This window comes from Oncorhynchus mykiss, chromosome 2 (genome assembly GCF_013265735.2).
Source record: "Oncorhynchus mykiss isolate Arlee chromosome 2, USDA_OmykA_1.1, whole genome shotgun sequence".
NCBI classification, from domain to species: Eukaryota; Metazoa; Chordata; class Actinopteri; order Salmoniformes; family Salmonidae; genus Oncorhynchus; species Oncorhynchus mykiss.
This window is the reverse complement of record NC_048566.1, coordinates 12,586,483-12,611,915: the sequence shown is the minus strand read 5'-3', so window position 1 is coordinate 12,611,915 and position 25,433 is coordinate 12,586,483. Positions and strand designations below refer to the sequence as shown.

General features: G+C 47.0%; 1 protein-coding gene across 5 annotated transcripts in view; it reads right to left on the bottom strand.

Moving 5' to 3' along the window:
* Nucleotides 1-25,433, bottom strand: part of LOC110513835 (NIPA-like protein 2) — a 53,861-nt gene that overhangs the window by 4,282 nt on the left and 24,146 nt on the right. For 4 of the 5 annotated variants that reach the window (XM_036938134.1, XM_036938137.1, XM_036938135.1 and 1 more), the window contains 9 exons: nucleotides 23,974-24,042; nucleotides 20,076-20,247; nucleotides 13,759-13,818; nucleotides 11,393-11,514; nucleotides 7,571-7,667; nucleotides 6,820-6,955; nucleotides 4,211-4,329; nucleotides 1,333-1,396; nucleotides 684-781 (listed from right to left, as the gene is read on the bottom strand). In XM_036938134.1, the coding sequence (XP_036794029.1) occupies nucleotides 684-781; nucleotides 1,333-1,396; nucleotides 4,211-4,329; nucleotides 6,820-6,955; nucleotides 7,571-7,667; nucleotides 11,393-11,514; nucleotides 13,759-13,818; nucleotides 20,076-20,247; nucleotides 23,974-24,042 (937 nt within the window). The remainder of the gene's footprint in view (nucleotides 1-683; nucleotides 782-1,332; nucleotides 1,397-4,210; nucleotides 4,330-6,819; nucleotides 6,956-7,570; nucleotides 7,668-11,392; nucleotides 11,515-13,758; nucleotides 13,819-20,075; nucleotides 20,248-23,973; nucleotides 24,043-25,433) is intronic. The other variant, XM_036938136.1, reaches the window with a different exon arrangement.

Sequence of the window (25,433 nt, the reverse complement as noted above, 5' to 3'; positions counted from 1 at the left end):
TCCAGTACCCCCCAACAGCTCAACTCCAGTACCCCCCCAACCCTGGTCCTCCAGAACCCCCCCTCCCCCAACGGCCCAACTCCAGTACCCCCCAACCCCGGTCCTCCAGTACCCCCCAACGGCCCAACTCCAGTACCCCCCAACCCCGGTTCTCCAGTACTCCCCAACGGCCCAACCCCGGTCCTCCAGTACCCCCCAACGGCCCAACCCCGGTCCTCCAGTACCCCCCAACGGCCCAACTCCGGTCCTCCAGTACCCCCCAACGGCCCAACTCCGGTCCTACAGTACCCCCCAACGGCCCAACTCCGGTCCTCCAGTACCCCCCAACGGCCCAACTCCGGTCCTCCAGTACCCCCCAACGGCCCAACTCCGGTCCTACAGTACCCCCCCCCCCCCCGAATCAGATGTGCTTGTCCAAGGTTACAATACAAATGGGTACTGTTGGACCGGGGGATTTAGTTTCAGGTGTTTCTGGTACCCCTGCTACGTGTGGTTAGCTGAGGCCAAACCAGTAATACCATGTTAAAATATCACAGAGAATTACCTGCTTCAAATGCAACTTGTTTAGGCAAAAAAATGGTTGATTTGTGTTTCCTTGTAGAAATCTAGTCTTGGATATTAAATCAAGATGTTTCAAATGCTCTCATCCATTTCTATTTGTTGTAGGAGAAGTATATAGTTACCTGGTATTTTCCCCATGGCTATGAAGGTTATGTTTTCAGTCTTGATCTTGGGTCTGTCTCTGGCTATCAGGAAGACTCCAATGAATGAGAGCAGGCAGCTGGAAGAGTTCAGAGAGAAGGTTATGTTCAGATATCACTCTAAAATCAAGGAGTTGGAATCACAGTGTTTACAATTTTGGTGTCATCTGAACCCTCAAGAGTGATACGGTCTCTGGAGTTCATTGGGACGGTGTACTAAACTCCACTAAGAGTTCACTGGGACGGTGTACTAAACTCCACTAAGAGTTCATTGGGACGGTGTACTAAACTCCACTAAGAGTAACCAGATACAGGGACTGAAAAGAGTATCCACAGCCCCTACTCAAGGCCCCTACTCTGAGCGTCAAGGCCCCTACTCTGAGCGTCAAGGCCCCTACTCTGAGCGCCAAGGCCCCTACTCTGAGCGTCAAGGCCCCTACTCTGAGCGTCAAGGCCCCTACTCTGAGCGCCAAGGCCCCTACTCTGAGCGCCAAGGCCCCTACTCTGAGCGCCAAGGCCCCTACTCTGATCGTCAAGGCCCCTACTGAGCGCCAAGGCCCCTACTCAGGTGGAATGTCAAGGCCTGTATTCTTAAAAAGACAGTACTAATGGGGTTTTGCATACTACTTACCCAAAGAGAAACATTAAAATATTGAGCAAAGCCAAGCCCTGGAATTCCTGATAAAATACTATTCCTGCAAAAGAAAAGTAGTTTAACACCAAGCCAAAACAACAACAACAACAACACAGAGAGAGAGGCAGAGGGAGAGATGCAGAGAGGCAGAGGGAGAGATGCAGAGAGGCAGAGGGAGAGATGCAGAGAGGCAGAGGGAGAGATGCAGAGAGGCAGAGGGAGAGATGCAGAGAGGCAGAGGGAGAGATGCAGAGAGGCAGAGAGAGAGAGATGCAGAGAGGCAGAGGGAGAGATGCAGAGGGAGAGATGCAGAGAGGCAGAGGGAGAGATGCAGAGGCAGAGAGAGAGATGCAGAGAGGCAGAGGGAGAGATGCAGAGAGGCAGAGGGAGAGATGCAGAGAGGCAGAGGGAGAGATGCAGAGAGGCATAGGGAGAGATGCAGAGAGGCAGAGGGAGAGATGCAGAGGGAGAGATGCAGAGGGAGAGATGCAGAGAGGCAGAGGGAGAGATGCAGAGAGGCAGAGAGAGAGATGCAGAGAGGCAGAGGGAGAGATGCAGAGAGGCAGAGGGAGAGATGCAGAGAGGCAGAGAGAGAGATGCAGAGAGGCAGAGGGAGAGATGCAGAGAGGCAGAGGGAGAGATGCAGAGGGAGAGATGCAGAGGGAGAGATGCAGAGAGGCAGAGGGAGAGATGCAGAGAGGCAGAGAGAGAGATGCAGAGAGGCAGAGGGAGAGATGCAGAGAGGCAGAGGGAGAGATGCAGAGAGGCAGAGAGAGAGAGATGCAGAGAGGCAGAGGGAGAGACGCAGAGAGGCAGAGGGAGAGATGCAGAGAGGCAGAGGGAGAGACGCAGAGAGGCAGAGGGAGAGATGCAGAGAGGCAGAGGGAGAGATGCAGAGAGGCAGAGGGAGAGATGCAGAGAGGCAGAGAGAGAGAGATGCAGAGGGAGAGACGCAGAGAGGCAGAGGGAGAGACGCAGAGAGGCAGAGGGAGAGACGCAGAGAGGCAGAGGGAGAGATGCAGAGAGGCAGAGGGAGAGATGCAGAGAGGCAGAGGGAGAGATGCAGAGAGGCAGAGAGAGAGAGATGCAGAGAGGCAGAGGGAGAGATGCAGAGAGGCAGAGGGAGAGATGCAGAGAGGCAGAGGGAGAGATGCAGAGAGGCAGAGGGAGAGATGCAGAGAGGCAGAGGGAGAGATGCAGAGAGGCAGAGGGAGAGATGCAGAGAGGCAGAGGGAGAGATGCAGAGAGGCAGAGGGAGAGATGCAGAGAGGCAGAGAGAGAGAGATGCAGAGAGGCAGAGGGAGAGACGCAGAGAGGCAGAGGGAGAGACGCAGAGAGGCAGAGGGAGAGACGCAGAGAGGCAGAGGGAGAGACGCAGAGAGGCAGAGGGAGAGATGCAGAGAGGCAGAGAGAGAGAGATGCAGAGAGGCAGAGGGAGAGATGCAGAGAGGCAGAGATGCAGAGAGGCAGAGGGAGAGATGCAGAGAGGCAGAGGGAGAGATGCAGAGAGGCAGAGGGAGAGATGCAGAGAGGCAGAGGGAGAGATGCAGAGAGGCAGAGGGAGAGATGCAGAGAGGCAGAGGGAGAGATGCAGAGAGGCAGAGGGAGAGATGCAGAGAGGCAGAGGGAGAGATGCAGAGAGGCAGAGGGAGAGATGCAGAGAGGCAGAGGGAGAGATGCAGAGAGGCAGAGGGAGAGATGCAGAGAGGCAGAGGGAGAGATGCAGAGGGAGAGAGACAGAGGGATGAAGATAAAGAGGGATGGAGAAAGAAAGGAGGGGCAGAGACAGTGAGAAAGGAAAAAGCAGACAAAGAAATGGTTCCCTAGTTCACGTCAGTGAGTCACCAACACTGCGCGTGTTACCCATAGACTTCTGATGTTATCCCAGCAGAGCTATAGGAACCAAAACATTTATTGAATTTTTTCCAACAGAGCTCATCTCAACTGGAATAGTCACAGAGGGAAATCTGAGCAGGAATAGTCACAGAGGGAAATCTGAGCTGGAATAGTCCCAGAGGGAAATCTGAGCTGGAATAGTCACAGAGGGAAATCTGAGCTGGAATAGTCACAGAGGGAAATCTGAGCTGGAATAGTCACAGAGGGAAATCTGAGCTGGAATAGTCACAGAGGGAAATCTGAGCTGGAATAGTCACAGAGGGAAATCTGAGCTGGAATAGTCCCAGATGGGAGAGATGGATGGGTGATAACAGTCAATGCTGGTTGGTGTCTGTTGATAGATGATAACAATGGAATAATGTCAAGCTCAGGGATCCCCCTAGATCTCCTTGGGCGTCCCAAATGGCGCCCCATAAGGCTCTGGTCGGGAGTAGTTGGCCATTTCCATCCAAAACAATTAATTGAAAGCCACGCCCCCACTAAGCCACACCTCCAATATAATTTCCTTTGAGTGAATTGTAGAGTTGGTTGTTGAACTCGTTCATTTTAAGTCCTGTGGACTTCAAGTGAGTTCCTAGGCGTAGAATATAATTGGAATTAAATTAACTCTTTAGGACAATTACATTATTTTTATCCTAACACAGCGGTGTTAGGAAACTCCTGGTTTACAAGTCACATGATGCTGGCTTGATGTGTAATTCCTATTGGAATCCAGCCAGAGTTAGGTTGTTAATGAAGCGCTAGGTAACACTGGCAGATTAACACTGGGTAACACTGGCAGATTAACACTGGGTAACACTGGCAGATTAACACTGGGTAACACTGGCAGATTAACACTGGGTAACACTGGCAGATTAACACTGGGTAACACTGGCAGATTAACACTGGGTAACACTGGCCAATTAGCTGTAAATGGCAGATTAACACTGGGTAACACTGGCCAATTAGTGCTGCTCAGAGTTCTGGTTAAACAACGTACCTGCGGTAATGGCACTGGCAGTGAAGAACACAAAGTTGATGGGGACGACCTCCGTGGCAGCAAACACCTTCATGGCTTGATTAAGGAACCTGAGAACAGAGAAGGTTAAAGAGAGGCCTCTGAGGGCCATGTGAATGATATGACCATCATACTACCGGAGCATCATCCCATCACACGGTGGACTCATCCATCATACTACCGGAGCTTCATCCGTTCACACAGTGGATTCATCCATCATACTACCGGAGCATCATCCCATCACACAGTGGATTCATCCATCACACGGTGGACTCATCCATCATACTACCGGAGCATCATCCCATCACACGGTGGATTCATCCATCATACTACCGGAGCATCATCCGATCACACAGTGGATTCATCCATCACACGGTGGACTCATCCATCATACTACCGGAGCATCATCCCATAACACAATGGAATCATCCATCATACTACCGGAGCATCATCCGATCACACAGTGGATTCATCCATCACACGGTGGACTCATCCATCATACTACCGGAGCATCATCCCATCACACGGTGGATTCATCCATCATACTACCGGAGCATCATCCGATCACACAGTGGATTCATCCATCACACGGTGGACTCATCCATCATACTACCGGAGCATCATCCCATAACACAGTGGAATCATCCATCATACTACCGGAGCATCATCCGATCACACAGTGGATTCATCCATCACACGGTGGACTCATCCATCATACTACCGGAGCATCATCCCATCACACGGTGGACTCATCCATCATACTACCAGAGCATCATCCCATAACACAGTGGATTCATCCATCATACTACCAGAGCATCATCCCATCACACAGTGGATTCATCCATCACACGGTGGACTCATCCATCATACTACCGGAGCATCATCCCATCACACAGTGGATTCATCCATCATACTACCGGAGCATCATCCGATCACACAGTGGATTCATCCATCATACTACCAGAGCATCATCCCATCACACAGTGGATTCATCCATCATACTACCAGAGCATCATCCCATCACACAGTGGATTCATCCATCATACTACCAGAGCATCATCCCATCACACAGTGGACTCATCCACCATACTACCGGAGCTTCATCCGTTCACACAGTGGATTCATCCATCATACTACCAGAGCATCATCCCATCACACAGTGGATTCATCCATCACACAGTGGATTCATCCATCATACTACCGGAGCATCATCCCATCACACAGTGGATTCATCCATCATACTACCGGAGCATCATCCGATCACACAGTGGATTCATCCATCACACAGTGGATTCATCCATCATACTACCGGAGCATCATCCCATCACACAGTGGATTCATCCATCATACTACCGGAGCTTCATCCCATAACACAGTGGATTCATCCATCATACTACCGGAGCATCATCCCATCACACAGTGGATTCATCCATCATAATACCGGAGCATCATCCCATCACACCGTGGGTTCATCCATCATACGGTGGACTCATCCATCATACTACCAGAGCATCATCCATCACACAGTGGATTCATCCATCACACGGTGGACTCATCCATCATACTACCGGAGCATCATCCGATCACACAGTGGATTCATCCATCACACGGTGGACTCATCCATCATACTACCAGAGCATCATCCATCACACAGTGGATTCATCCATCACACGGTGGACTCATCCATCATACTACCGGAGCATCATCCCATCACACAGTGGATTCATCCATCATACTACCGTGGATTCATCCATCATACTACCGGAGCATCATCCGATCACACAGTGGATTCATCCATCACACGGTGGACTCATCCATCATACTACCGGAGCATCATCCCATAACACAGTGGAATCATCCATCACACAGTGGATTCATCCACCATACTACCGGAGCATCATCCCATCACACAGTGGATTCATCCATCATAATACCGGAGCATCATCCCATCACACCGTGGGTTCATCCATCATAATACCGGAGCTTCATCCCATCACACAGTGGATTCATCCATCACACGGTGGATTCATCCATCATACTACCGGCGCTTCATCCCATAACACAGTGGAATCATCCATCACACGGTGGATTCATCCATCATACTACCGGCGCTTCATCCCATAACACAGTGGATTCATCCATCATACTACCGGAGCATCATCCCATAACACAGTGGAATCATCCATCATACTACCGGAGCTTCATCCCATCACACAGTGGATTCATCCATCATACTACCGGAGCATCATCCCATCACACAGTGGAATCATCCATCATACTACCGGAGCTTCATCCCATCACACCGTGGATTCATCCATCATACTACCGGAGCATCATCCCATCACACAGTGGATTCATCCATCATACTACCGGAGCATCCTCCCATCACACAGTGGATTCATCCATCATACTACCGGAGCTTCATCCCATCACACAGTGGATTCATCCATCACACTACCGGAGCTTCATCCCATCACAGTTCTGCTCTGACAAGGTCACAATGTCCAATACATTTTTACACTTCACATTTACTTCAATACTCTGTAGAAATGAATCTGCTGTCAGGGGAAGTGGAGAAACATTGGACTTACTTTATCTGGAAGGCACAGGAGGCCACCATGACCACCACCATGACGTAGAAGATGGGGTAGGTGAGCTGGAGATCTCCCTTTATGGACTCCGTGATCATCCCAGACACAGCTTTGACGGAGATCACCGTCAGGGAGGCTAAAACAACAGGGACAACGTGACTATTTCCTGGAGTAATGCATCCCATTCTGAAACGTGATAACCATGATCCCCCATAGAGTCTGTCAGAGTTCTTACCCAGCAGAGCCACCAGCAGCACCACTATGGTTATGTGCTTGATACCCACCCATAGAGTCTGTCAGAGTTCTTACCGAGCAGAGCCACCAGCAGCATCACTATGGTTACATGCTTGATACCCCCCCATAGAGTCTGTCAGAGTTCTTACCCAGCAGAGCCACCAGCAGCATCACTATGGTTATGTGCTTGATACCCCCCCATAGAGTCTGTCAGAGTTCTTACCCAGCAGAGCCACCAGCAGCATCACTATGGTTACATGCTTGATACCCCCCCATAGAGTCTGTCAGAGTTCTTACCCAGCAGAGCCACCAGCAGCATCACTATGGTTACATGCTTGATACCCCCCCATAGAGTCTGTCAGAGTTCTTACCCAGCAGAGCCACCAGCAGCATCACTATGGTTACATGCTTGATACCCCCCCATAGAGTGTCAGAGTTCTTACCGAGCAGAGCCACCAGTAGCATCACTATGGTTACATGCTTGATACCCCCCCATAGAGTCTGTCAGAGTTCTTACCCAGCAGAGCCACCAGCAGCATCACTATGGTTATATGCTTGATATTCCTCCTCTTGTACAAATAGAGCAGGATAGAAAACACTATGACCTCTAGAAACTGGAGAGAGAGAGAGAGGGAAGGAGAGAGAGAGGGAAGGAGAGAGAGAGGGAAGGAGAGAGAGAAGGAGAGAGGGAAGGAGAGGGAAGGAGAGGGAAGGAGAGAAGAGAGCGGGAAGGAGAGGGAAGGAGAGAAGAGAGCGGGAAGGAGAGAAGGAGAGAGGGAAGGAGAGAAGGAGAGAGAGGGAAGGAGAGAGAGGGAGATGATAAAAAACGTCAACATCAATAATACTGAACTGGTTTCCATAAACAGTCCATCTCAAAGCTTCACAGTGATAACCTCCCCTACTCCTCTCTCCCCCCTACCCCCCCTCTCCCTCCCCCCTACCCCGCTCTCCCTCCCCCCTACCCCCCTCTCCCTCCCCTACCCCTCTCGCTCTCCCTCCCCTACCCCTCTCGCTCTCCCTCCCCCCTACCCCCCTCTCCCTCCCCTACCCCTCTCGCTCTCCTTCCCCTACCCCTCTCGCTCTCCCTCCCCTACCCCTCTCGCTCTCCCTCCCCTACCCCTCTCGCTCTCGCTCTCCCTCCCCTACCCTACCCCTCTCGCTCTCCCTCCCCTACCCCTCTCTCCCCCTCCCTACCCCTCTCGCTCTCCCTCCCCTACCCCTCTCGCTCTCCCTCCCCTACCCCTCTCGCTCTCCCTCCCCTACCCCTCTCGCTCTCCCTCCCGCTCTCCCTCCCCTACCCCTCTCTCCCCTACCCCTCTCTCCCCTACCCCTCTATTCCAGACCTGAGCCATTCATTTACAACACTGATGTCTACCCCATCTGTTCCAGTAAAGAGCTCAGCCAAACACACATCTCAGACAGGTATCTGATCGCAGTAACAGAGTCCTCAGCCAGCAGCACGGATATCTGATCGCAGTAACAGAGTCCTCAGCCAGCAGCACAGATATCTGATCGCAGTAACAGAGTTCTCAGCCAGCAGCACGGATATCTGATCGCAGTAACAGAGTCCTCAGCCAGCAGCACGGATATCTGATTGCAGTAACAGAGTCCTCAGCCAGCAGCAGCACGGGTATCTGATCGCAGTAACAGAGTTCTCAGCCAGCAGCACGGATATCTGATCGCAGTAACAGAGTCCTCAGCCAGCAGCACGGATATCTGATCGCAGTAACAGAGTCCTCAGCCAGCAGCAGCACGGGTATCTGATCGCAGTAACAGAGTTCTCAGCCAGCAGCACGGATATCTGATCGCAGTAACAGAGTCCTCAGCCAGCAGCACGGATATCTGATCGCAGTAACAGAGTCCTCAGCCAGCAGCACAGATATCTGATCGCAGTAACAGCAGCGAGCACATGGCTTTAATTGAAACAAATTACCCTTGTAGAGAAAAGCACCATTTAAATCATTTATTTGAATGAGAATGAACCAAAACAGAGTCATCCTTGAGAGATCAATAAGTACTCCAGCATCCTGTGTGTGTTTTCAATAGTACTCTATATAAAGGGAATAGTTTTCAATAGTACTCTATATAGTTTAATAGTACTCTATATAGTTTAATAGTACTCCATATAGGGAATAGTACTCCATATAGGGAATAGTTTTCAATAGTACTCTATTTAGGGAATAGTTTAATAGTACTCTATATAGGGAATAGTTTAATAGTACTCTATATAGGAAATAGTTTAATAGTACTCTATATAGGGAATAGTTTAATAGTACTCTATATAGGGAATAGTACTCTATATAGGGAATAGTTTAATAGTACTCTATATAGGAAATAGTTTAATAGTACTCTATATAGGGAATAGTTTAATAGTACTCTATATAGGGAATAGTTTAATAGTACTCTATATAGGGAATAGTTTAATAGTACTCTATATAGGAAATAGTACTCTATATAGGGAATAGTTTAATAGTACTCTATATAGGGAATAGTTTAATAGTACTCTATATAGGGAATAGTTTAATAGTACTCTATATAGGGAATAGTTTAATAGTACTCTATATAGGGAATAGTACTCTATATAGGGAATAGTTTAATAGTACTCTATATAGGGAATAGTGTAATAGTACTCTATATAGGGAATAGTTTTCAATAGTACTCTATATAGGGAATAGTTTTCAATAGTACTCTATATAGGGAATAGTTTAATAGTACTCTATATAGGGAATAGTTTAATAGTACTCTATATAGGGAATAGTGTAATAGTACTCTATATAGGGAATAGTGTAATAGTACTCTATATAGGGAATAGTACTCTATATAGGGAATAGTTTAATAGTACTCTATATAGGGAATAGTTTAATAGTACTCTATATAGGGAATAGTGTAATAGTACTCTATATAGGGAATAGTGTAATAGTACTCTATATAGGGAATAGTACTCTATATAGGGAATAGTACTCCATATAGGGAATGGTACTCTATATAGGGAATAGGGTGCCATTTGGGACCTATAGCTATAAACATCATCCGTCAGGACTGTCAGCGACTAACATGTTAAAAGGTCTCCCATTCCATGGCTGTAGTCTGTTGACACAACACATTTGTCACCTTCCCTCCCGCCCTCTCTCTCCCCTCTCTCCCTCCTGTTCCAGTCTAAGTACATTGAGGCCTCGCTCAGTAAATAAGACCGATTCTGGAGCAAGATGTGATGAATATGGGTGTGACCTGATATACAAGACAGACAGGCAGCATTAACTCCACTGGGCGCTGTCTGGCTGGGAGACCACCTGATCATCTGGATGGCTTTAGAGTAGGTCCTCTAAAACCATGTTAGGGTACATACCAGGGGTACATTCCAGGTGTGGGTTAGGGTACATACCAGGGGTACATACCAGGTGTGGGTTAGGGTACATACCAGGTGTGGGTTGGGGTACATACCAGGTGTGGGTTAGGGTACATACCAGGTGTACATACCATGCGTGGGTTAGGGTACATACCAGATGTGGTTCAGGGTACATATCAGACATACATACCCGGGGTACATACCAGGTGTTGGTTAGGGTACATACCAGGGGTACATACCAGGTGTGGGTTAGGGTACATACCAGGTGTACATACCAGGTGTGGGTTAGGGTACATACCAGATGTGGGTAAGGGTACATACCATGTGTGGGCTAGGGTACATATCAGGCGTACATACCAGGTGTGGGTTAGGGTACATACCAGGGGTACATACCGGGTGTGTGCTAGGGTACATACCAGGAGTGGGTAAGGGTACATGCCACACGTGGGTTAGGGTACATACCACATGTGGGTTAGGGTACATACCAGGGGTACATACCAGGTGTGGGTTAGGGTACATACCAGGTGTGGGTCAGGGTACATACCAGGGGTACATACCGGGTGTGTGCTGGGGTACATCCCAGGAGTGGGTCAGGGTACATGCCACATGTGGGTTAGGGTACATACCAGGTGTGGGTTGGGGTACATACAATATGTGGGTTAGGGTACATACCAGGGGTACATACCATGTGTGGGTTAGGGTACATACCAGGGGTACATACCAGGTGTGGGTTAGGGTACATACCAGGTGTGGGTCAGGGTACATACCAGGGGTACATACCCGGTGTGGGTCAGGGTACATTCCAGGGGTACATACCAGGTGTGGGTTAGGGTACATACCAGGTGTGGGTCAGGGTACATACCCGGTGTGGGTCAGGGTACATACCAGGGGTACATACCAGGCGTGGGTTAGGGTACATACCAGGGGTACATACCAGGCGTGGGTTAGGGTACATACCAGGGGTACATACCAGGCGTGGGTTAGGGTACATACCAGGTAAATCAGGAACTGCCAGCTGACAGCGTATCTCTGGACCAGGTGGGCGGTGATGTGGGTGGAGGTGTGGGGGGCAAAGGTGACCAGGAGATAGGTTCCCACCACTGCTAGTGCACCACCTGTAGGTCAGGAAGAGATTCACACGAGTATTGAACCATCCTATTCACCGGAGTATCATATATGGCACGGAGTAACTGTTTTGTAACGTGGGAACTCATACCTAGCCAGCTCCTCTCTCCTCCTAGACGTCAACCAGACATATGGTTTTGTAACGTGGGAACTCATACCTAGCCAGCTCCTCTCTCCTCCTAGACGTCAACCAGACATAATGTTTTGTAACGTGGGAACTCATACCTAGCCAGCTCCTCTCTCCTCCTAGACGTCAACCAGACATAATGTTTTGTAACTTGGGAACTCATACCTAGCCAGCTCCTCTCTCCTCCTAGACGTCAACCAGACATAATGTTTTGTAACGTGGGAACTCATACCTAGCCAGCTCCTCTCTCCTCCTAGACGTCAACCAGACATAATGTTTTGTAATGTGGGAACTCATACCTAGCCAGCTCCTCTCTCCTCCTAGACGTCAACCAGACATAATGTTTTGTAACGTGGGAACTCATACCTAGCCAGCTCCTCTCTCCTCCTAGACGTCAACCAGACATAATGTTTTGTAACGTGGGAACTCATACCTAGCCAGCTCCTCTCTCCTTCTAGACGTCAACCAGACATAATGTTGTGTAACGTGGGAACTCATACCTAGCCAGCTCCTCTCTCCTCCTAGACGTCAACTAGACATAATGTTGTGTAACGTGGGAACTCATACCTAGCCAGCTCCTCTCTCCTCCTAGACGTCAACCAGACATAATGTATTGTAACGTGGGAACTCATACCTAGCCAGCTCCTCTCTCCTCCTAGACGTCAACTAGACATAATGTTGTGTAACGTGGGAACTCATACCTAGCCAGCTCCTCTCTCCTCCTAGACGTCAACCAGACATAATGTTTTGTAACGTGGGAACTCATACCTAGCCAGCTCCTCTCTCCTCCTAGACGTCAACCAGACATAATGTATTGTAACGTGGGAACTCATACCTAGCCAGCTCCTCTCTCCTCCTAGACGTCAACTAGACATAATGTTGTGTAACGTGGGAACTCATACCTAGCCAGCTCCTCTCTCCTCCTAGACGTCAACCAGACATAATGTTTTGTAACGTGGGAACTCATACCTAGCCAGCTCCTCTCTCCTCCTAGACGTCAACCAGACATAATGTATTGTAACGTGGGAACTCATACCTAGCCAGCTCCTCTCTCCTCCTAGACGTCAACCAGACATAATGTTTTGTAACGTGGGAACTCATACCTAGCCAGCTCCTCTCTCCTTCTAGACGTCAACCAGACATGTTGTGTAACGTGGGAACTCATACCTAGCCAGCTCCTCTCTCCTCCTAGACGTCAACCAGACATAATGTTTTGTAACGTGGGAACTCATACCTAGCCAGCTCCTCTCTCCTCCTAGACGTCAACCAGACATAATGTTGTGTAACGTGGGAACTCATACCTAGCCAGCTCCTCTCTCCTCCTAGACGTCAACCAGACATAATGTTTTGTAACTTGGGAACTCATACCTAGCCAGCTCCTCTCTCCTCCTAGACGTCAACCAGACATAATGTTTTGTAACGTGGGAACGCATACCTAGCCAGCTCCTCTCTCCTCCTAGACGTCAACCAGACATAATGTTTTGTAACGTGGGAACTCATACCTAGCCAGCTCCTCTCTCCTCCTAGACGTCAACCAGACATAATGTTTTGTAACGTGGGAACTCATACCTAGCCAGCTCCTCTCTCCTCCTAGACGTCAACCAGACATAATGTTTTGTAACGTGGGAACTCATACCTAGCCAGCTCCTCTCTCCTCCTAGACGTCAACCAGACATAATGTATTGTAACGTGGGAACTCATACCTAGCCAGCTCCTCTCTCCTCCTAGACGTCAACCAGACATAATGTTGTGTAACGTGGGAACTCATACCTAGCCAGCTCCTCTCTCCTTCTAGACGTCAACCAGACATAATGTATTGTAACGTGGGAACTCATACCTAAATCATACCACACATCTTTATGGGGCGGTGGTTAGAGCGTTGGACTAGTAACCGAACGGTTTCAAGATTGAATCCCCGAGCTGACAAGGCACAAATCTGTCGTTCTGCCCCTAAAACAAAGGCAGTTAACCCACTGTTCCTAGGCTGTCATTGAAAATAAGGATTTGTTCTTAACTGACTTGCCTAGTTAAATACAAAATAAAATCAACACCACAATGATTATGTCCTGAGGGGTTTGATTAGCGATGTGTGTGTGTACAAACTTACCAACAATATCAGAGGCTCGTAGCGTCTCTTTAAGGAACACCACAGAGATGACCGCACTGGCTGAAAGAGAAGACTGACATTAAGGAACACCACAGAGATGACTGACATTAAGGCACACCACAGAGATGACTGACATTAAGGAACACCACAGAGATGACTGACATTAAGGAACACCACAGAGATGACTGACATTAAGGAACACCACAGAGATGACTGACATTAAGGAACACCACAGAGAAGGCAGACATTAAGGAACACCACAGAGATGACTGACATTAAGGAACACCACAGAGATGACTGACATTAAGGAACACCACAGAGATGACTGACATTAAGGAACACCACAGAGATGACTGACATTAAGGAACACCACAGAGATGACTGACATTAAGGAACACCACAGAGATGACTGACATTAAGGAACACCACAGAGAAGGCAGACATTAAGGAACACCACAGAGATGACTGACATTAAGGCACACCACAGAGATGACTGACATTAAGGAACACCACAGAGATGACTGACATTAAGGAACACCACAGAGATGACTGACATTAAGGAACACCACAGAGATGACTGACATTAAGGAACACCACAGAGATGACTGACATTAAGGAACACCACAGAGATGACTGACATTAAGGAACACCACAGAGAAGGCAGACATTAAGGAACACCACAGAGAAGGCAGACATTAAGGAACACCACAGAGATGACTGACATTAAGGAACACCACAGAGATGACTGACATTAAGGAACACCACAGAGATGACTGACATTAAGGAACACCACAGAGATGACTGACATTAAGGAACACCACAGAGATGACTGACATTAAGGAACACCACAGAGATGACTGACATTAAGGAACACCACAGAGATGACTGACATTAAGGAACACCACAGAGAAGGCAGACATTAAGGAACACCACAGAGATGACTGACATTAAGGAACACCACAGAGATGACTGACATTAAGGAACACTACAGAGATGACTGACATTAAGGAACACCACAGAGATGACTGACATTAAGGAACACCACAGAGATGACTGACATTAAGGCACACCACAGAGAAGGCAGACATTAAGGAACACCACAGAGAAGGCAGACATTAAGGAACACCACAGAGATGACTGACATTAAGGAACACCACAGAGATGACTGACATTAAGGAACACCACAGAGATGACTGACATTAAGGAACACCAACCACAGAGATGGTCTCAAAGCAAGGTGAAAGAAGGTGAAAGAAGGTGAACCCAATAGTCTCAAAGCAAGGTGAAAGAACGTGAACCCAATGGTCTCAAAGCAAGGTGAAAGAAGGTGAACCCAATAGTCTCAAAGCAAGGTGAAAGAAGGTGAACCCAATAGACTCAAAGCCACCATTCCAATCTGATCTATAGACTGACATTGTTGTTATGTGCGCCAAAGCTCATATCAACACATTAAATGTGAAGTATGTCCCACAATGAAACCATAACTATTGACACGTTGATTTACTGATCTAATAGGAGATGTTGACTGGTTGGTTGATCCTTACCACCAGGTGGCTGATAACATCCCATACAGAGAGCTCATCTCACGGTTAAGGTTTCCCTCTACCTTTGGGACAGACTAGATCCATCTCCTGTAACCATAGCAACTCCTTATGAAGCCAGATTCAGGAGTCTCGTCGCCGAGAGAAGCTCTCGTGTCGCAGATTCCTACAGTCTCTTCCTCTGTCTGTCCTTGGTTAGATATACTAATAATAATATTAATATTTAGTAAATCTATAGTAGCAGTAGTAGTGTAGTTGTAGTAATACTAGTAGTAGTAGCAGTAGTAGTAGTGGTAGTAACAGTAGTAGTGGTAGTAGTAGTAGTAACAGTGGTAGTAATACTACAGCATCCATTGTAATACTACAGCCTCCCTTCTAATACCACAGCCTCCATTCTAATACTACATCATCCATTCTAATACTACAGCATCCATTCTAATACTACAGCATCCATTCTAATACTACAGCATCCATTCTAATACTACAGCATCCATTCTAATACCACAGCATCCATTCTAATACCACAGCCTCCATTCTAATACTACAGCATCCATTCTAATACTACAGCATCCATTCTAATACTACAGCAGCCATTAATACTACAGCATCCATTCGAATACTACAGCATCCATTCTAATACTACAGCATCCATTCTAATACTACAGCATCCATTAATACTACAGCATCCATTCTAATACTACAGCATCCATTAATACTACAGCATCCATTCTAATACTACAGCATCCATTCTAATACTACAGCATCCATTATAATACTACAGCATCCATTCTAATACTACAGCATCCATTCTAATACTACAGCATCCATTCTAATACTACGGCCTCCATTCTAATACTACAGCATCCATTCTAATACTACGGCATCCATTAATACTATGGCCTCCATTCTAATACTACAGCATCCATTAAAATACTACAGCATCCATTAATACTACAGCATCCATTCTAATACTACAGCATCCATTCTAATACTACAGCATCCATTCTAATACTACAGCCTCCATTCTAATACTACAGCATCCATTAATACTACAGCATCCATTCTAATACTACAGCATCCATTCTAATACTACAGCATCCATTAATACTACAGCATCCATTCTACTACTACAGCATCCATTCTAATACTACAGCATCCATTCTAATACTACAGCATCCATTGCCGTAGCAGCAGCCTGAAGAGAAGTGGGGAATAGGTCTATAAGTACCTGTAGTCGTTACTGGTGGTGAACATGTGGAAACACCTGATGCCGTTTTCCATGTGTTTTCTCCAAGTCCTTCCACGTTAAACTGTCAGTAAGGCCAGTCTATGACAACACTCTTTGCAGCTTACAGATCCATCAGAGAAATGGAGACCTATCAGATCTAATAGAACCCAGTGGGCCTGGAACCCGACGAAGTATCAGATCTAATAGAACCCAGTGGGCCTGGAACCCGACGAAGTATGGCGACTAAATGGAGACCTATCAGATCTAATAGAACCCAGTGGGCCTGGAACCCGACGAAGTATGGCTACCTGACGTCACCGATTTGAAACGCTATTAGCGCGCACCACCGCTAACTAGCTAGCCATTTCACATCGGTTACATTACTATTTAATCTCTATCCTTCACACCCCTCTCCATCTCTCTCCTTCACACCCCTCTCCATCTCTCTCCTTCACACCCCTCTCCATCTCTCTCCTTCACACCCCCCTCCATCTCTCTCCTTCACCCCCCTCTCCATCTCTCTCCTTCACCACCCTCTCCATCTCTCTCCTTCACCCCCCTCTCCATCTCTCTCCTTCACCACCCTCTCCATCTCTCTCCTTCACCCCCCTCTCCATCTCTCTCCTTCACCACCCTCTCCATCTCTCTCCTTCACCCCCCTCTCCATCTCTCTCCTTTACCCCCCTCTCCATCTCTCTCCTTCACCACCCTCTCCATCTCTCTCCTTCACCACCCTCTCCATCTCTCTCCTTCACCCCCCTCTCCATCTCTCTCCTTCACCCCCCACTCCATCTCTCCCCTCTCCATCTCTCTCCTTCACACCCCTCTCCATCTCTCTCCTTCACCCCCCTCTCCATCTCTCCCCTTCACCCCCCTCTCCATCTCTCTCCTTCACCCCCCTCTCCTTCACCCCCCTCTCCATCTCTCTCCTTCACACCCCTCTCCATCTCTCTCCTTCACCACCCTCTCCATCTCTCTCCTTCACCCCCCTCTCCATCTCTCTCCTTCACCCCCCACTCCATCTCTCCCCTCTCCATCTCTCTCCTTCACACCCCTCTCCATCTCTCTCCTTCACACCCCTCTCCTTCTCTCTCCTTCACACCCCTCTCCTTCTCTCTCCTTCACACCCCTCTCCATCTCTCTCCTTCACACCCCTCTCCTTCTCTCTCCTTCACACCCCTCTCCATCTCTCTCCTTCACACCCCTCTCCATCTCTCTCCTTCACACCCCTCTCCATCTCTCTCCCTGGACAAACGTCAGGTGTGTTTCTCAGGGTCACATGTCTTCAGTCCAGCAAGACATTTTCCCAGAGAGATGTTAAATATACCAACACCAAATCTTTGAATTTAATGAAGATAATAACCCTTCTAAAATCTGACATCACTACTCACAATACCATGTGTCATCCTCTGTGATTTCCCATGGTCCTCTTCTCTCTCGGTTTCTGTATCGACTATGAGCTGTTCTACAGGATGACAGTCCTCTCCAAACAATTCCCCAGCCTGATAATACGCTCATTAGTTACCATGGTGAGGACGGATCACTCTGCAGCCCGCAGCCTGGAGCTGGGAGGAATAGTCTGTTTCATTAGTTACCATGGTGAGGACTGATCACATAGTCTGTTTAAATGAACAGTATAAAACAAATCAGAATGGAGAAAAACACCCATTGAAGTCACCCTGGGATCACTCACGACTCCTAAAGCACCCTGGGATCACTCACGACTCCTAAAGCACCCTGGGATCACTCACGACTCCTAAAGCACCCTGGGATCACTCACTACTCCTAAAGCACCCTGGGATCACTCACGACTCCTAAAGCACCCTGGGATCACTCACGACTCCTAAAGCACCCTGGGATCACTCACGACTCCTAAAGCACCCTGGGATCACTCACTACTCCTAAAGCACCCTGGGATCACTCACGACTCCTAAAGCACCCTGGGATCACTCACGACTCCTAAAGCACCCTGGGATCACTCACGACTCCTAAAGCACCCTGGGATCACTCACGACTCCTAAAGCACCCTGGGATCACTCACTACTCATATAGCACCCTGGGATCACTCACGACTCCTAAAGCACCCTGGGATCACTCACGACTCCTAAAGCACCCTGGGATCACTCACGACTCCTAAAGCACCCTGGGATCACTCACGACTCATAAAGCACCCTGGGATCACTCACAACTCATAAAGCACCCTGGGATCACTCACTACTCATAAAGCACCCTGGGATCACTCACGACTCATAAAGCACCCTGGGATCACTCACAACTCATAAAGCACCCTGGGATCACTCACAACTCATAAAGCACCCTGGGATCACTCACTACTCATAAAGCACCCTGGGATCACTCACTACTCATAAAGCACCCTGGGATCACTCACTACTCATAAAGCACCCTGGGATCACTCACTACTCATAAAGCACCCTGGGATCACTCACTACTCATAAAGCACCCTGGGATCACTCACTACTCATAAAGCACCCTGGGATCACTCACTACTCATAAAGCACCCTGGGATCACTACTCACTACTCCTAAAGCACCCTGGGATCACTCACTACTCCTAAAGCACCCTGGGATCACTACTCACTACTCATAAAGCACCCCGGGATCACTACTCACTACTCACAAAGCACCCTGGGATCACTCACTACTCATAAAGCACCCTGGGATCACTCACTACTCATAAAGCACCCTGGGATCACTCACTACTTATACAGCACCCTGGGATCACTCACTACTCCTAAAGCACCCTGGGATCACTCACTACTCCTAAAGCACCCTGGGATCACTCACTACTCCTAAAGCACCCTGGGATCACTCACTACCCAAAAAGCACCCTGGGATCACTCACTACTCATAAACCACATGTATAACTTTCATAGTCCAAAATACTGTCAAAAAAGCAGAAAAATACTGTGATACGATATCTTGGCCATATTGCCCTAGCCTGGTCCCAGGTCTGTTTATGCTGTGTTGCCAACCTTAAGAGCTGGCCAGACAGATCTGAGACCAGGCTAGGATAAAAGGAGAGGACTGCACCTGAAGGTCAATATTTAACCTGCCATTAGAATGTTTACACTGAACATGTGACAGCTGCACCTGCCGGGGTAGAGAATGGCTTCACAGGGATTGGTGGATTACAGAAACCAGCAAGCCATCCGATTGGCTAAAATGGGATGTGTCACCTGGAGGTATATTAGGGCGGCTCTCTAGACGCTGTATCATGATCTGAGGTCAGTTTTGTGTTTTTCTCCTTCTGAGGGTTAAGGTAAGGGTTAAGCTGATCCTAGACATGTCCTTATACAGGTCTAGGGTCAGGATTGGGGAGGATAAGCTGATCCTAGACCTGTCCTTATACAGGTCTAGGGTCAGGATTGGGGAGGATAAGCTGATCCTAGACCTGTAAATTCTACCAGGAAAGTGGCAATTATAAGAGGGGTTTCATGTTGATGCTTAATAATGCAAGAAATGATATAAAATTGTCCATAAAATATAGATAAATAAACAATAATCCTAAAGAAAGGTCTGCGTCTTTACCTATGACTGAAACACAGCCCAGTGGTGCGATGAGGGAGGCCGGGGCGAAGCCGTAGGCTGCGAAGTTCCCCAGCTCCCCTAGTCCCATCAGAACCACGCCACTCCACCACAGCACTGAGGTGTAGTAGGGCCCGGAGTCGCCGAGCTGGGACTGGCGCATGTGGGCGTATTTCTGACAGCGAGAGGACAGAGGGCACAGAGTCAAAAAGAACAGCACTTCTTTCACTGGTTAAGAGGAGCATTGGGAAAATACACAAATAATACAGTAGCTAACATAACATCAGTAAACACTAGTGTTGTATCTCATAGTACTGTACACAGCCTCATTAAAACACTAGTGTTGTATCTCATAGTACTGTACACAGTCTCCTAAAACACTAGTGTTGTTAGTGTTGTATCTCATAGTACTGTACACAGTCTCCTAAAACACTAGTGTTGTATCTCATAGTACTGTACACAGTCTCCTAAACACTAGTGTTGTATCTCATAGTACTGTACACAGCCTCCTAAAACACTAGTGTTGTTTCTCATAGTACTGTATACGGTCTCCTAAAACACTAGTGTTGTTAGTGTTGTTTCTCATAGTACTGTACACAGCCTCCTAAAACACTAGTGTTGTTTCTCATAGTACTGTACACAGCCTCCTATAACACTAGTGTTGTATCTCATAGTACTGTACACAGCCTCCTATAACACTAGTGTTGTATCTCATAGTACTGTACACAGTCTCCTAAAACACTAGTGTTGTATCTCATAGTACTGTACACAGCCTCCTAAAACACTAGTGTTGTATCTCATAGTACTGTACACAGTCTCCTAAAACACTAGTGTTGTTAGTGTTGTATCTCATAGTACTGCACACGGCCTCCTATAACACTAGTGTTGTATCTCATAGTACTGTACACAGCCTCATTAAAACACTAGTGTTGTATCTCATAGTACTGTACACAGCCTCATTAAAACACTAGTGTTGTATCTCATAGTCCTGTACAGGGCCTCCTATAACACTAGTGTTGTTAGTGTTGTATCTCATAGTACTGTACACAGCCTCATTAAAACACTAGTGTTGTATCTCATAGTACTGTACTCAGCCTCCTATAACACTAGTGTTGTATCTCATAGTACTGTACAGGGCCTCCTATAACACTAGTGTTGTATCTCATAGTACTGTACACAGTCTCCTAAACACTAGTGTTGTATCTCATAGTACTGTACACAGCCTCCTAAAACACTAGTGTTGTTTCTCATAGTACTGTATACGGTCTCCTAAAACACTAGTGTTGTTAGTGTTGTTTCTCATAGTACTGTACACAGCCTCCTAAAACACTAGTGTTGTTTCTCATAGTACTGTACACAGCCTCCTATAACACTAGTGTTGTATCTCATAGTACTGTACACAGCCTCCTATAACACTAGTGTTGTATCTCATAGTACTGTACACAGTCTCCTAAAACACTAGTGTTGTATCTCATAGTACTGTACACAGCCTCCTAAAACACTAGTGTTGTATCTCATAGTACTGTACACAGTCTCCTAAAACACTAGTGTTGTTAGTGTTGTATCTCATAGTACTGTACAGGGCCTCCTATAACACTAGTGTTGTATCTCATAGTACTGTATACGGTCTCCTAAAACACTAGTGTTGTATCTCATAGTACTGTACACAGTCTCCTAAAACACTAGTGTTGTTTCTCATAGTACTGTACAGGGTCTCCTAAAACACTAGTGTTGTTAGTGTTGTTTCTCATAGTACTGTACACAGCCTCATTAAAACACTAGTGTTGTATCTCATAGTACTGTACACAGCCTCCTAAACACTAGTGTTGTTTCTCATAGTACTGTACACAGCCTCCTATAACACTAGTGTTGTATCTCATAGTACTGTATACGGTCTCCTAAAACACTAGTGTTGTATCTCATAGTACTGTACACAGTCTCCTAAAACACTAGTGTTGTTTCTCATAGTACTGTACAGGGTCTCCTAAAACACTAGTGTTGTTAGTGTTGTTTCTCATAGTACTGTACACAGCCTCATTAAAACACTAGTGTTGTATCTCATAGTACTGTACACAGCCTCCTAAACACTAGTGTTGTTTCTCATAGTACTGTACACAGCCTCCTATAACACTAGTGTTGTATCTCATAGTACTGTACAGGGCCTCCTATAACACTAGTGTTGTATCTCATAGTACTGTATACGGTCTCCTAAAACACTAGTGTTGTATCTCATAGTACTGTACACAGTCTCCTAAAACACTAGTGTTGTTTCTCATAGTACTGTACAGGGTCTCCTAAAACACTAGTGTTGTTAGTGTTGTTTCTCATAGTACTGTACACAGCCTCCTAAAACACTAGTGTTGTATCTCATAGTACTGTACACTGCCTCCTAAAACACTAGTGTTGTTTCTCATAGTACTGTACACGGCCTCCTAAAACACTAGTGTTGTTTCTCATAGTACTGTACACAGCCTCCTAAAACACTAGTGTTGTATCTCATAGTACTGTACACTGCCTCCTAAAACACTAGTGTTGTTTCTCATAGTACTGTACACAGCCTCCTAAACACTAGTGTTGTTTCTCATAGTACTGTACACAGCCTCCTATAACACTAGTGTTGTATCTCATAGTACTGTACAGGGTCTCCTAAAACACTAGTGTTGTTTCTCATAGTACTGTACACAGCCTCCTAAAACACTAGTGTTGTTTCTCATAGTACTGTACACAGCCTCATTAAAACACTAGTGTTGTATCTCATAGTACTGTACACGGCCTCCTAAACACTAGTGTTGTATCTCATAGTACTGTACACGGTCTCCTAAAACACTAGTGTTGTTTCTCATAGTACTGTACACGGCCTCCTAAAACACTAGTGTTGTTTCTCATAGTACTGTACACAGCCTCCTAAAACACTAGTGTTGTATCTCATAGTACTGTACACGGCCTCCTAAAACACTAGTGTTGTATCTCATAGTACTGTACACGGCCTCCTAAAACACTAGTGTTGTTTCTCATAGTACTGTACACGGCCTCCTAAAACACTAGTGTTGTATCTCATAGTACTGTACACGGCCTCCTATAACACTAGTGTTGTATCTCATAGTACTGTACACAGCCTCCTAAAACACTAGTGTTGTATCTCATAGTACTGTACACAGCCTCCTAAACACTAGTGTTGTTTCTCATAGTACTGTACACGGCCTCCTAAAACACTAGTGTTGTATCTCATAGTACTGTACACTGCCTCCTAAAACACTAGTGTTGTATCTCATAGTACTGTACACAGTCTCCTAAAACACTAGTGTTGTTAGTGTTGTATCTCATAGTACTGTACACAGTCTCCTAAAACACTAGTGTTGTATCTCATAGTACTGTACACAGCCTCCTAAAACACTAGTGTTGTATCTCATAGTACTGTACACGGCCTCCTATAACACTAGTGTTGTATCTCATAGTACTGTACACAGCCTCCTAAAACACTAGTGTTGTATCTCATAGTACTGTACACGGCCTCCTAAAACACTAGTGTTGTATCTCATAGTACTGTACACAGTCTCCTAAACACTAGTGTTGTATCTCATAGTACTGTACACAGTCTCCTAAACACTAGTGTTGTATCTCATAGTACTGTACACAGTCTCCTAAAACACTAGTGTTGTATCTCATAGTACTGTACACAGCCTCCTAAAACACTAGTGTTGTATCTCATAGTACTGTATACGGCCTCCTATAACACTAGTGTTGTATCTCATAGTACTGTACACGGCCTCCTATAACACTAGTGTTGTATCTCATAGTACACTAGTGTTGTATCTCATAGTACTGTACACTGCCCCATTAAAACACTAGTGTTGTTTCTCATAGTACTGTACACAGTCTCCTAAAACAAACACGCCCTTACCTGTATATTCAGAGAAATGCTGATGAGGAAGTTCCCACATATTGAAATGATGATTCCCAGGAGATACGTCTGAAAAACAACAGCAAAACAGATCAGAAGGAAACCTCTGAGTATCATCCCATAGAGAACGCCACTGGACGAGTGACCTCATCCCATAGAGAACGCCACTGGACGAGTGACCCTCATCCCATAGAGAACGCCACTGGACGAGTGACCTCATCCCATAGAGAACGCCACTGGACGAGTGACCTCATCCCATAGAGAACGCCACTGGACGAGTGACCCTCATCCCATAGAGAACGCCACTGGACGAGTGACCTCATCCCATAGAGAACGCCACTGGACGAGTGACCTCATCCCATAGAGAACGCCACTGGACGAGTGACCTCATCCCATAGAGAACGCCACTAGACGAGTGACATCATCCCATAGAGAACGACAGTGGACGAGTGACATCATCCCATAGATAACACCACTGGACGAGTGACATCATCCCATAGAGAACGACAGGGGTCTGCTATAGCCAATCATTGGAGGGGGGGGTCTGCTATAGCCAGTCATTGGAGGGGGGGTCTGCTATAGCCAGTCATTGGAGGGGGGGGGGATCTATGTATCTATCTACTGGATCTATTACCTGGGATACTGGGGGAGGGTCTGCTGTAGCCAGTCATTGGAGGGGGGGTCTGCTATAGCCAGTCATTGGAGGGGGGGTCTGCTATAGCCAGTCATTGGAGGGGGGGGGGATCTATGTATCTATCTACTGGATCTATTACCTGGGATACTGGGGGAGGGTCTGCTGTAGCCAGTCATTGGAGGGGGGGTCTGCTATAGCCAGTCATTGGAGGGGGGGTCTGCTATAGCCAGTCATTGGAGGGGGGGGGGATCTATGTATCTATCTACTGGATCTATTACCTGGGCTACTGGGGGAGGGTCTGCTGTAGCCAGTCATTGGAGGGGGGGGGGGATCTATGTATCTATCTACTGGATCTATTACCTGGGCTACTGGGGGAGGTTGAGGCCTTAAACAGGAATGGATTACAGTAATATAATGTGGGAAGAGAGGAAAATTAGACATTGAAAACTACCGTGGACTCCCTTATTAAGACACCACAGAGAGGCTACAGTACCATGATACAACAAACTACCGTGGACTCCCTTATTAAGACACCACAGAGAGGCTACAGTACGATGATACAACAAACTACCGTGGACTCCCTTATTAAGACACCACAGAGAGGCTACAGTACCATGATACAACAAACTACCGTGGACTCCCTTATTAAGACACCACAGAGAGGCTACGGTACGATGATACAACAAACTACCGTGGACTCCCTTATTAAGACACCACAGAGAGGCTACAGTACGATGATACAACAAACTACCGTGGACTCCCTTATTAAGACACCACAGAGAGGCTACAGTACCATGATACAACAAACTACCGTGGACTCCCTTAT